Source organism: Cyprinus carpio, chromosome B16 (assembly GCF_018340385.1).
Source record: "Cyprinus carpio isolate SPL01 chromosome B16, ASM1834038v1, whole genome shotgun sequence".
In the NCBI taxonomy this organism is placed as follows: domain Eukaryota; kingdom Metazoa; phylum Chordata; class Actinopteri; order Cypriniformes; family Cyprinidae; genus Cyprinus; species Cyprinus carpio.
This window is the reverse complement of record NC_056612.1, coordinates 29,964,863-29,977,537: the sequence shown is the minus strand read 5'-3', so window position 1 is coordinate 29,977,537 and position 12,675 is coordinate 29,964,863. Positions and strand designations below refer to the sequence as shown.

Below are 12,675 nucleotides of genomic sequence, written 5' to 3'. Positions count from 1 at the left end.
CACTCACACAATCACTTTCTCACACACTCACTCAGACACACTCACTTATACTCACTTACACACTTATACAAAAACACACACACTCACATGCACTAAAAACTGAGGCATTATCTAATTAAATATGCACTAATTTGCATGAATTTCCTGCAAATAAATCTGAACATTGGATAAATCCAGGCTTGAAATTCTTGCTCGATTCTGTTGTCATACTAGAGTTAAAGGTTTTTCCAGAAGGGAAATTGGATTTCACTTTTTATGACTTCATAAATCAGAAATACTGTCAACAGACAGAAAACAAACACATTTTTACCACGTTTTTAGGGATAAAATTTTATATAAATCATTGTGGCTGAAATATGAACAAACCGTCAGAATACAGAAAGGAGTAGAACTGTAAAGTTTGCTGTTTGTAAGATAAAAAAAACTTTAAAGATTGGAATCTACAGACGTTAATAGATAAAGGGCAATAAAATAAACACTTAAACCTGTATTTTGGATGTTTTCTTTCCACTAGTCTGGAAGAAGTCATGCTATGGAGTAAAATATCATATAATTGACCGATGCATGAATACTCACTGGTTCTGATCAACTCATCCATCATTCTTCCTCTTGTAGCTGTTCATCTTCCGGACGGTCAAAGCGGAGAGCGTGGACTTCACTCAGTGTGTCACACACGGGAGTTTCCGCGAGCGCTGGCATGAGACGGCGTACAACATGTTTCACTTCGTGACGCTGTACGTGATTCCGCTGCTGGTCATGAGCTGCTGTTACACCTGCATCCTCATCGAGATCAACAGACAGCTGCACAAGAGCAACGGTACAGCGACAGCTTCTTACACGCCACTGTGACGGCTAATAATCACTTCTAAAGAAAATATGACTTGACCACCATCTAAAAGCTTTTACCTAGTGTAACATTTTGTTTATTTGGGATGAGTCAAGTTTTCTTCATGTGGCAACACACATGTGGAGTAAAAAACATCATGAGATACTAAGTCATAATTAGATGAAAAAAGGTCAAACTTATGAGGTTAAAGTATAAATTGAGATAAAAAGTCATAACTATGAGATAAATGTCTAAATGGGATACAATAAATCATAATTATGAGATTAAAAGTCGGAATTATGAGACAATCAAATTTATGAAATAAAGTGTCATAATTATGACATAAAAAGTAAAAAATATGTCATCTATAATTATGGGTGAAAGGTCAAAATGAGGTAAAAAGCATCAATAAGATTTAAAAAAATCTTAATAAGGAGGTAAAAATATCAATTTTGAGATAAAGTCATGAGATTAAAATGTCATGACTATGAGATAAATGTCTAAGTTGTACAATAAGTCATAATTATGAGAAATTTATCAGTTAATCAAAATTATGAGTCAATTATGCTATAAGTCAGAAGTATGACATAATTATGAGATAGTTATAATTGAGATAAAAAGTCATAACTATGAGATAAATGTCTAAATGGGATACAATAAATCATAATTATGAGACAATCAAAATTATAAGATAAAGTGTCATAATTATGACATAAAAAGTAAAACTATAATTATGGATAAAAGGTCAAAATGAGGTAAAAAGCATCAATAAGATTTTTTAAAAAAATCTTAAGGAGGTCAAAATATAAATTTTGAGAAAGTCATGAGATTAAAATGTCATGACTATGAGATAAATGTGATACAATAAGTGATAATTATGAGAAAGTTATGAGTTAATCGAAATTATGAGTCAATTAATCTATAAATAAAAAGTCAAAACATACTAAACCATAATTATGATAAAAAGTAAAATCTAAAAATCTAAATTATGACAAGTCAAAAGTGTGACAAACATAAGCATTATTATGAGATAAAAAGTCATAAAAATGAGGTTGATAAAAAAATCATAATTATGAGATAAAAAGTCATAAAACATTGAAATTATGAGAAATGTTTATCTTATAATTATGACTTCTTAATCTTAATTTCATTATCTCATAATCATTACTCTTTTTGTATGATGCCATGAGTGACACTGATATACAAGAGAAAACTGTTAATAATTCATCATCATAAAGGCAACAGTACATTCGCAATACTCATAAGCAGTTAGAAATACTTATGTCTGGTACATATGCTCAATTCCTTTGTATTGTCAGGTGTGGAAAAGAGTTAATTTTAGCGGCTGCAGATACCCACAATGCCCCTCTCAGGTTTAGCAGCTCCATTAGGCGCTCAATAATAACACACAGTCACACGTCTACAGTAACAGCAGTGCGTGGATTACTGTAATATCACAGCAGTGTGTCGGATCAGCGCAGCTTCTGTTTCCCTCCCTCTGAGGCCCGAGAGCTTTGCTCGGATCCGACTCTACGGTCACTTGATGCCTGCCAAGGTCAGATACTCAAGAGGTTTGCTAGATGTGTTTATAGGCTTAGAGACGGGTGAACACTGAAAGAGTGTGTTATCACAAAAATATCACCACGCTGCCCTTCTCACATATTTATGAGTAACATTTTACTTTATTTTTTTATTATGTATATTTACTTTTTTTATTTGAACAACATTTGTGTATGTGTGTGTGTGTATGTGTGTGTGTGTAATCACCATAAAAAGCTTGTTGCTATATAAAGTTTATTATTTAATTATAGAGTTTAATGATTAGGATTTGGGCTGTTAATATGTTTTAAAATTAATTATGACTGTAGGCTAATCTTATATTTTAAAATAGCTGAAGATTGCATTTGAATATTAATATTGTTATTTTTTATACATTTTTTCTTCAAAATTATTCTTTAATATTTTTTAAAAGATATTTAATTTCCATTTTAAAATCTTTACAGACATTTTCAGTATGTTTAATTTTTTTTAGCAGATTAATATGAACAGCATTGTTAATTAAACTATTTTTAAACTTGAAATAAGATAAATATGAACTCAAATAATATATATATATATTTTTAAACATTTTTTATTTAATTTTTGATTGGTTTAAATTGATGCACTAAAATTACTAAAACTAAAACTGAAAAAAGAAACCATATAGTCATATTGAAGAAAAAGAAACAGTAAAAATGACAAAAACAATGGCTCATTTCACATTTCCATTCATGCATTTGGCAGATGTTTTATCTGACTTGTAATGCATTCATGCTGTGTTTGATCAGTTTTAGTTTTAACCTTCCTGTAACTCAAACAGAAGAGCATAATGCTTGCAACGCCAAGGTAATGGGTTTCATTCGTTAAAGTATGAACTCACTAAATGTGTAGGCTAAGTTGCTTTAGTTAAAACATCTGTCCAGTGCAAAACTGTAAATCAGTTCATGCATTCCCCCTGAAAATAGACCACAATAAGATCAAATTTTTACGCTGAAGAAATGCTCTTCTGTTTGAGGAACGTCTCTGATCACTGATGCGGAGTTTGTCTCTGCAGCAGGCGAGTCTCTGAGACGCAGCGGCACAGACATGATCCCGAAGGCCCGGATGAAGACGCTGAAGATGACCATCATCATCGTCCTGTCGTTCGTGGTCTGCTGGACGCCCTACTATCTGCTGGGCATCTGGTACTGGTTCCAGCCGGAGATGCTGAAGGTCACGCCCGAGTACATCCATCACCTGCTCTTCGTGTTCGGGAACCTAAACACCTGCTGCGACCCGGTGATCTACGGCCTTTACACGCCCTCGTTCCGCGCCGATCTCGCCCGCTGCTGCCGCTGCCGGACCCCCGCGGACTCTCCACGCTCTCTGGACCGGCTCTCGGCCCTGCACGAGCACGAGTCTGACCCGGCCAGCGGCAAGAGCTCTTAAACCACACCTCAAGACTCAAGTCTCGAGTTCACCACGGGTTTGATGAAGCGTCTGCTTAAGAAGTACTGAAGAATCATTTTTAATATATTAAGTACAAAATTAGTGCGTGGAAATAGAGCACTTTAAGTACATTATAGAAATGTACTTTTTTTTAATCTGGGAGCTGCTGGGTTCATGCACAACTAATGAAAGGAGCTCAGAAGCCTCTGCAGTTTTAGAATAACTTCACAGATTTCACAGCGTGCTTTTGTTATTAAAGCAGCTGGACGCACTGAAGCGTCTGTGTTGAACATGTTCTGTATGTTTACGCTGTTGATCTGCATGTGTTTGCACGCAGAGTGACTGTTATCGTTTGCATAAAACTTTGTTTAGGGAATTTTTGCATAAAAATCTCAAATGCCATTGAATCTGGTCCACTTTAAAGCTAATCCTGATGCAAAATCGCAAGCAAAGACACCGCAAAAAGTGCTTCTCTGTCAGTATTGTTGTCTTGTTTTCCAGCACAAATATCTAAACATTCTTAAATTAAGACACATTTACTGGAGATGCAAAACTTCACAAGATAAGAAGTCTTGTTTCATGAGAAAATTGTAAAAATGAAGTGAATTTATGATTGAAACAAGAACAAATATCTGCTAATGGACTCAACTTCATTCAAAGGGAGAACAAGTTATTTGTTAAGTTTCTCATTAAACAAGACTTAATATCTCATGTCATTATGCTTCTCATTAAAATGTTTTCTGATTTAAGAAAGTATAGATACTTGCACTGGAAAACAAGACACAAATACTGATATACACATAATGGGTGGCATGGCTGCCCATACAAAAGTAATAAATTCTAATTATTTCACAGAGAATAACTCAAACACGGGTTCTTGTTAGCTAATGCTGCTTCACAAAGATCTCAATATGCAGATGCTTGTATCCAAAGTGACTGATGTGGCATTCTATATTTTAGTAGTGAGCCTAAGCTAAAGTTCTTGATTTTCTGTGAAGTGAACCCAAAGTGACTGATGTGGCATTCAATGTATACATTTAATCAGTTCTTGATTTTCTGTGAAGTGAACCCATAACACAAAAACTAAATGTTGGAAAACAGGGTGATGATTTGTCTTATTCTGTTTAAAAATCATATTTTTCATTTGGTATCACACTTGAGAAACTACATAAATACTTTAATAAATGTTTCCCAGAAGACAAAATAAATACAATTTACCCTGATCATCCAATTCAGAAAGTTTACACCCTCTGGCTCTAAATGCATCGTGTTTCCTTCTTGAGCATCAGTAAATGTTTTCACCTTATATAATAGTTACGTATGAGTCCCCCAGTTATCCTGGATGTGAAAAGATGGATCTCAAAATCATACAGTCACTGTTGGAAAGGGTTCAAATATGCAGAAGATACTGGAAAACCAAAGATGGTGCAGGAGCTGGAGGATTTTTCTGAAGAACAGCAGGCAGGTGAACTGTTCAGACAACGAGGGACTCGTGAACAAAACTATCACTAAATAATAACCAAACAGGAAACGACACACAGTATTAAGATTCAAGGGTATGTAAACATTTGAACGGGGCCATTTTTATAAATTTAGTTATTATTTTGTCTTGCGGAGAATATAACCATCTGTTATGTGAAAATAGCTTCATCACAATATTAAATAAACAATAACATGCAATTTTCATTATTCCTCTTATTCTGCAAGGGGCATTATGAGCAGAACTGTATATACTGTATACACACACACACTTCATCTATCAGTCAGCACGCTGAAAGAGAAAGGAAGGAGAATTATGTTTAGTGGGTTGAATACTTGTAAAGTTATGTTAAACAATACTTGTTAAAGTGATCACTAAGAGCTTTCTGGGATCCCGGAGGTGTCAGTAAAGTCTTCATCATCGCTGCAGGCAGTCAGAGAAGCCCGCGTGCCACTTCCAGGCGCCATCACATTCAAGCCCGTTCCATCCAAAGATGTGAAATTAAATTTATGTGCAAAAATTGGAAGTATTGCATAAAACATTTGCAGTAAGTACCATTCCACTAACGAGTCAAAGAGAACAAATCATCATTCCTGGTAAACTGGCACTAAAAATATCACTGAGAGAAAACAGAGAGACCATGAAATATAATAATTTGCATTACTATTTACTTTTGCCTCAGAGGAGAGCAGACGACAAACCAATGAGGTCCATGGCTTTCGGAGGCAGATGTGGAATGCAGTCGTGTAAGACAATTATAACAGAACACCTTTGACACAGACTTTGCGTGAGCATTTCAAGATGCTCTGGTAACGAGATCGTCCTCTGTGCAAACTTTTTTGGTGAAACACAAAGTTGTTCACATTCCATAATTGTTTCGGATGCAATATTCCAAATGTCCTTCATTGGAACAGATGGATCTCAAACATCATACCAGCTACTAGGGATGCAAGGGTTTTCAAATTGAAATAAGACACTGCAAATACTATACTAAGATAGCACTTGCATATTATGGCTCTTTTGTTGGTGAAGAACAGCTTCTTTGCAAGGTGAACTTTTGGGATACAACAACTGCTAAAGTTTACTAAATGAACAAAAATATAACTAAAAATAACAAAATAGCTGTGAATCCTCCCAACAACGCCACAACTCAAATAAAATAAATAACACAAATAAAAAAATCTATTCATGTAAACGGGGCCATTGTTATACGTGTAGTTATTATTTTGTCTTAGAGGAGACCATGTAAAACATCTGTTATGATCCAATAGCTTATGCTGCACAATATGTAAACACGAAGTGTTTTTAATTGAAATTCTTCATTGTATATTCTCAAAATTTGAAAGCAAAAAGAATGGTTCGCAAACTATACATAAATAATATCAGCAGAACGAAAATATAGACGAGCTGAACGAGTGACACAGATTCACAATCTTTGCCATATCAGGTGAGCATTCTTAAAGCGGTTCACTCCTTGGTTACCCCCCCCCCAGCAACGCTGTAAGAGAAAGCACTTAGAACAATGCAGCAGTGGAGCTTAATACGTTTCTTGCGTGACGCACTAACAAGCACTTATGAACATCCAGCAGTGTGGAGTTAAAGCGTCTTCCTCATCGTTGCCGCTGTATCTCAGAAGCACTGATGCACACCAAGCAGCGTGCGCTTCAAGCCACGTTTCCATGGTTCCGATGTGAAACAAAGCACTTATGTGCAAACTTTGGCAAGGGTTGCGCGTTAACAGCTTTGCCAGTGGTTACCGCTCCAAACAAAGTCACTTATGAACAAAATCAGCAGGTGGCTGGTAAACTTTTTCACTTAAATATCACGAGTAAACAAAGCACTTAGAAACACTGCAGCGGTGGCGCTTATAAGCGTTTCCTTGTTACCCGCTGTAAGACAAAGCACTTATGAACACCTGCAGGCAGGTGGAGCTTAAAGCGTTTCTTGGTGCTGTAAGACAAGGCACTTAGAAACACTGCAGCAAGGTGGCGCTTAAAGCGTTTCCTTAGCTTGTTTCCGCTGTAAACAAAGCACTTATGAACACTCAGGCGGTGGCCGCGTAACGTTTCCTTCCTTGGTTCCGATGTAAACACTAGCACTTATGAACACTGCAGCAGGTGGCGCTTAAAAGCGTTTCCTTTTTTTTCTTTGTTTACCCGCTGTAAACAAAGGCACTTATGACACACTTGGCAGGCGGTGGCGCTTAAAAGCGGTGTCCTTGTGTTACCGCTGTAAACAAAGGCACTTATGAACTTTCTTGGTGGAGCTTAAAGCGTTTCCTTGGGACGCCCGCTGTAAAAAGCACTTGAAAATCACTGCAGCAGGTGGAGCTTAAAGCGTTCCTTCGTTACCATACCGCTGTACACAAAGCACTTCATGAACATGCAGCGCAGGGTGGCGCTTAAAAGCGTGCTTGGTACCGCCGCTGTAAACAAAGCACTTATGAAACACTGCAGCACGGTGTGAGACTTAAAGCGAATTCCTTGTGTTACCTGTCCCTTGTACACAAAGCACTCATGAACACAATGCAGCAGGTGGAGCTTAAAGCGTTTCCTTGAGGTTACCGCTGTAAACAAAGCACTTATGAACACTTCAGCAGGTGGCAGCTTAAAATTTCCCCCTGGTTAAAACACTGTAAACCAAGCACTTATGAAACACGCAGCGGTGCGCTTAAAACGTTTCCCTTGTTAACCGCTGTAAACAAAGCACTTATGAAACTGCAGCAGTTGAAGCTTAAAGAATGTTTCCTTGGTTACTCATACTGTAAAACAAGCATGCAACAGAACACTGCAGCCAGGTGGAGCTTAAAGCGCAGTTTCCTTTCGTTACCTCTGTAAACAAAGCACTTGACACACTGCCAGCTGGTGGCGCTTAAGCGTTTCCTTGGTTACCGCTGTAGAACAAAGCACTTATGAACACTGCAGCAGGGTGGAGCTTAAAAGCGTTTCCTTGGTTACCGCTGTAAAACAAAGCACTTATGAACACTGTGCAGCAGTGTGGAGGCTTTAAAGTTGTTTCCCCTTGGTTACCGCAGCTGTAAACAAGCACTTATGAACACTGCAGCATTTGAGAGCTTAAAGCGTTGCCTTGGTGACCGTTGTAAACAAAGCACTTATGAACACGGCAGCAGGTGGATCTTTTAAAGCTTTCCTTGGGTTACCGGCCGCTGTAAAACAAGCACTTATGAAACACTGCAGCAGAGTTGAGCTTAAAGCGTTTTCCTTGTTTACCGCTGTAAACAAAGCACTTATGAAAAACTGCAGCCAGTTGGAGCTTAAAGCGTTTCCTTGGTTCCAGCTGTAAAATACAGCAGCGCTGCACTTATGAACTTTATATGCTTATACCAGAGGCCAAGCAAAAACGGCTTTATTCAGGTTTGATCAACATCACTTGATCAAACTGGACTCCTGTTTTGATTTTGCACGCAGTTTTTTGCCAACAGATTCGTTAAAATGAACAATGATTCATAAGTTGCTCTGTTAACCTTTTTGCAACACTAAAAAAACCCACCCATACATCAAACACATTTCAAACATGAAGGTCAGTCACGTGATGAGTGGTGTTTGGAAACTGGAGTACGATGTGATCAAGTGATTTTTTTCTCTTTGTACTGAAATGGTCAATTTTTACTGTTTTCCAATATATTTTGTTACATACTAAACCAAAAGCTAAAATCTTATAGCGCCTAGTTGATAAAAGGAGGAGCGTTAATGTATAAACTGATGCTTGTCAGATTTCTGGGTATTTTAATGGAGCTGCAAAAAGACTGAGGGGAAATGTAGTTTTGTCAAACAAGCCTCATGACACCATCCATTAATATTGACAGTTAATCACATGAGCTGTAAAATGTTCATGTGTGTGATCCCGGCCTGCGCCATTTTCTTTCTTCTGAAAGCTTCCAGACAGTTCGAATGAAGCCTCTCCTCTGTACTATGAAGAGGATACTTTCCAGTGAAATGTTGCGTGGCGAATGATTGTTCAGTGTGTTATTGAGTGTGAAAGCAGTTTCAAGTGGAGACAGCATTTGAGGTGGCTGACTTATACAGTGAGGACGTCAGCGCACTGCGGTCCAGAAGAACAAGGTCATGTGCAAGGGATGACCCGTTTCCATGCAACACTGGCAGGACACTGCACTCCATCTCAGTCGAATACACTGCCCATCACACCCCCACCATCACACTCCACACACACCACAACTCTCTCCACACCACACCACACATACATACACAACCACACACTGACCCACACGCTCACACACACACGAACCACCCCAAACACACACACACACACCCACTCTCACACACACCTCTCACACACACACACACACACACACACACATCTCACCCACCTCACACACACGCTCTCTCTCAGCCCTCACACACACTCTCACACAACACACACACACAACCACAGCTCACACACACTCTCACCACACACACACACACACCCACACTCACTCTCATCACACACACACATTCTCACTCACACCAGACACACACACACACACACCCACACACAACTCACTCCTCCTCCTCTCTCTCACACACTACACTCCACACACTCTCTCTCACACCACACACACACACACCCACACAACACACACACACCACTTCAATACCATGACTTAGGTGCCCTTGAGCAAGGCATCGAACCCCCCAACTGCTCCCCGGCGGGCGCCGCGCATAAAATGGCTGCCCACTCTCTCCGGGTGTGGGGTTCACAGTGTTTGTGGGTGTTTCACTGCTCTGTGTGAGTGCACTTCGTATTGTGTTAAGGCAGAGCACGAAATTCTGATATGGGTCACCATACTTGGCTGAATTCACGTCACTTTCACTTTTTTTTTTTTTTTTCACACACACACCACACACAACACCACACACTCTCTCACACACACAACACAGCCTCCTGTTTACATTATTCAATGCATCACTTTCTGTCTGTGACAACTGTGCAGGTCTATTTTCACCACCACGATCAAAATAATGAGTCATGTAGTATATTTAACAAAGAAACTGAGTTTCATTCTGTTTAATAATAACTGATATGTTGAATGGTGACATTATTTTTAATAGGAATAAGCGTCAAATTCTCATAAAAAACTCATTAATGTATATTGTTCTAAATATACTATTCATTATTATTATTATAATAATTTTTTGTAATCACAGCAATTTAAAATAAAAAAAATTAATGAATAATTCAACAAATAACGGCTTTCTTGGGTTAAATAACCATTAAGCACAAAACGTATTTTTTCATGCACTTTTTATGCTATATGATTTTATTTTATTTGTTTATTTTGGGGGAAAACATGAACTGAGCATGTTTCTGAGAGATCTGCTGCGAAGATCAGCATCTCTCTTTTAATAAATCTGCTGTTTTTTCCCATTCATATTTATTACGATCAGTTTTAAAATGAGAAGGCACCAGCACTGTTATCCTGATGAAACAAATATGCAACATTCTTTTTACTTTGTGGTGTTTTGTGGTTTTAAAATGCACTTTTTTAAAAACCTGTTAATGATTATCTCTCTAGAGTTTTTCTCACCAGTCGTCAGTTTCTGGCATTGGTCAGCGCTGGTAAAGCTGGTTCGCGTGGTTTGGTTAAACCGCCGTGGTAGAATTTCTAACTACAATATTAGTAGTCTACAACATCTCCTCATTGAACACATCACTCCGCAGTGGCGTATTCTCTCTAAATAGAATTTGTAGGCTTGCAGATCACGTTGAATACTAGTAAACAACCGCAGAACCAAGACTGCGGCTAGTGAACTGATTCGTCGTGAAGCCACGCTTTTCAAACGAGCCATGCGCGGGAATGTTTTATTTTTTTTCCCGCGAGATTAGATCCGATGGCGGGACCCGCGCTTTATTTACCTCGCCATTAAGTACAACCGCCAATTCCGCGGATTTGCACTGGGTCTCACTCGATAGATAGATAGATAGATAGGTAGATAGATAGATAGATAGATAGATACAGGATGCGACTTTTTCTTACTATTCAGACTTTTTTGTTGTTTCTCACAGTGTTGCTTGTACTTTTTCAGAAACTGCGAGGTTAGTCTGTATTTTCGCATTTTTTGAATTTTCTATAAGCCTTGAGTTCTGATTCAGAAAACGTTTGAATGCAATGAATTCAGAACTAGTTCTGTTTGACAGAAAATATATTTTTTTAAAATATTTTATTTAATATTTATTTTGGAATTGACAGTAATCTAAGTCGCATCTACAAAATACAATAGCATTTACACAATTCGATAAAACGGTCTATAAAACTATTCGTCTGCACCTTCGGAAATTTTAAAAACAAAGTAAACAAATGATGCAGCTTCTTTATTGCAACCACTTTGTAGATGTACCCTCTATCTTGCTCCAACCTTAAGGACTTGAGTACTGACCTTCATAAATCGACAGACTTCCTAGTTTCACTTGGACTGCTCCAAAAGTTGGAAACCAGTTTCGCCAAATAAAGTTAATCAAATCTCTGTGAGCGGCGTACACTTATCATTCCAGAAATACACTTGATAGGCTTAAATTATGAAGAACAATCCTTCGGTTCATTTTGTCCAGTGGGAAACGTTAAAGTTCGGTGCTTTGGCTTGTGGGATACAACATGCTAATCACAGTATGACGTGCTGTAGAGATACAAGGATACTGAAGATTCAACACGAGTTCTTTCGCCCAAAAATGAACCGTACACGTAACGTTCTAACGTAACTCTGTTTTATTTTGGCTAGCAGAGGTTCATTACAAACCGACCAAAGGAAGAAAAGTAAATATTTCAAGCTGAACGTTCACGGATGACTGGCAGAGACTAAAACTAACTATTGCGATCATCTGAAATTAGGTAACAGCATGGTAAAGCTACCGTAGCGTTTGGTGCTGAGCATGAACAATCCTGAGGTTTAAAGCATCACTTCTCCTCATTGGTACAAGCTTTAAAATCAGCATCTTACTCCACAGACAACTTCTCCTAAAACAACTACACGATTTTGAGGCAATCCGTCACATATGAACATTTCATCAATCTGCAAAAACAAGTCATACTCCACTTTTTGATAATTCCATACCAGATTGGGGGCAGTATGCCCAATTAAAGTGAATTGTCTACTCTAGAGTAACAAAAGAGAACCGGCCTAGTCTCTCATGCTCCGCCCTACATCAGTAAATGGGTTTCACTTATATAAAGTAGTATGATCCCCCAATTGTCATCGGTGTGAAAAGAGGGATCTCAAACCATACACAGTCAGTTGGAAAGGGATTCAAATATGCAGAAGAGCTGGAAAACCAAAGGATGTGCTTGGAGGATTTTTCTGAAGAACAGCAGGCAGGTGAACTTGTTCAGGACCCCCGACGGGACCCGTGAATTATTTTGTCTTGCGGAGAATATATAAAACCAACC

General features: G+C 38.3%; 1 protein-coding gene across 2 annotated transcripts in view; it reads left to right on the top strand.

Annotated features, from left to right (window-relative positions):
• Positions 1-4,474, top strand: part of LOC109081666 (gonadotropin-releasing hormone II receptor-like) — an 8,084-nt gene extending 3,610 nt beyond the window's left edge. For both annotated transcript variants that reach the window (XM_019096635.2, XM_042741832.1), the window contains 2 exons: positions 616-817; positions 3,420-4,474. In XM_019096635.2, coding sequence (XP_018952180.2) covers positions 616-817; positions 3,420-3,793 — 576 coding nt within the window. In that variant the 3' untranslated portion in view covers positions 3,794-4,474. The remainder of the gene's footprint in view (positions 1-615; positions 818-3,419) is intronic.
• Positions 4,475-12,675: the final 8,201 nt, after the last annotated feature.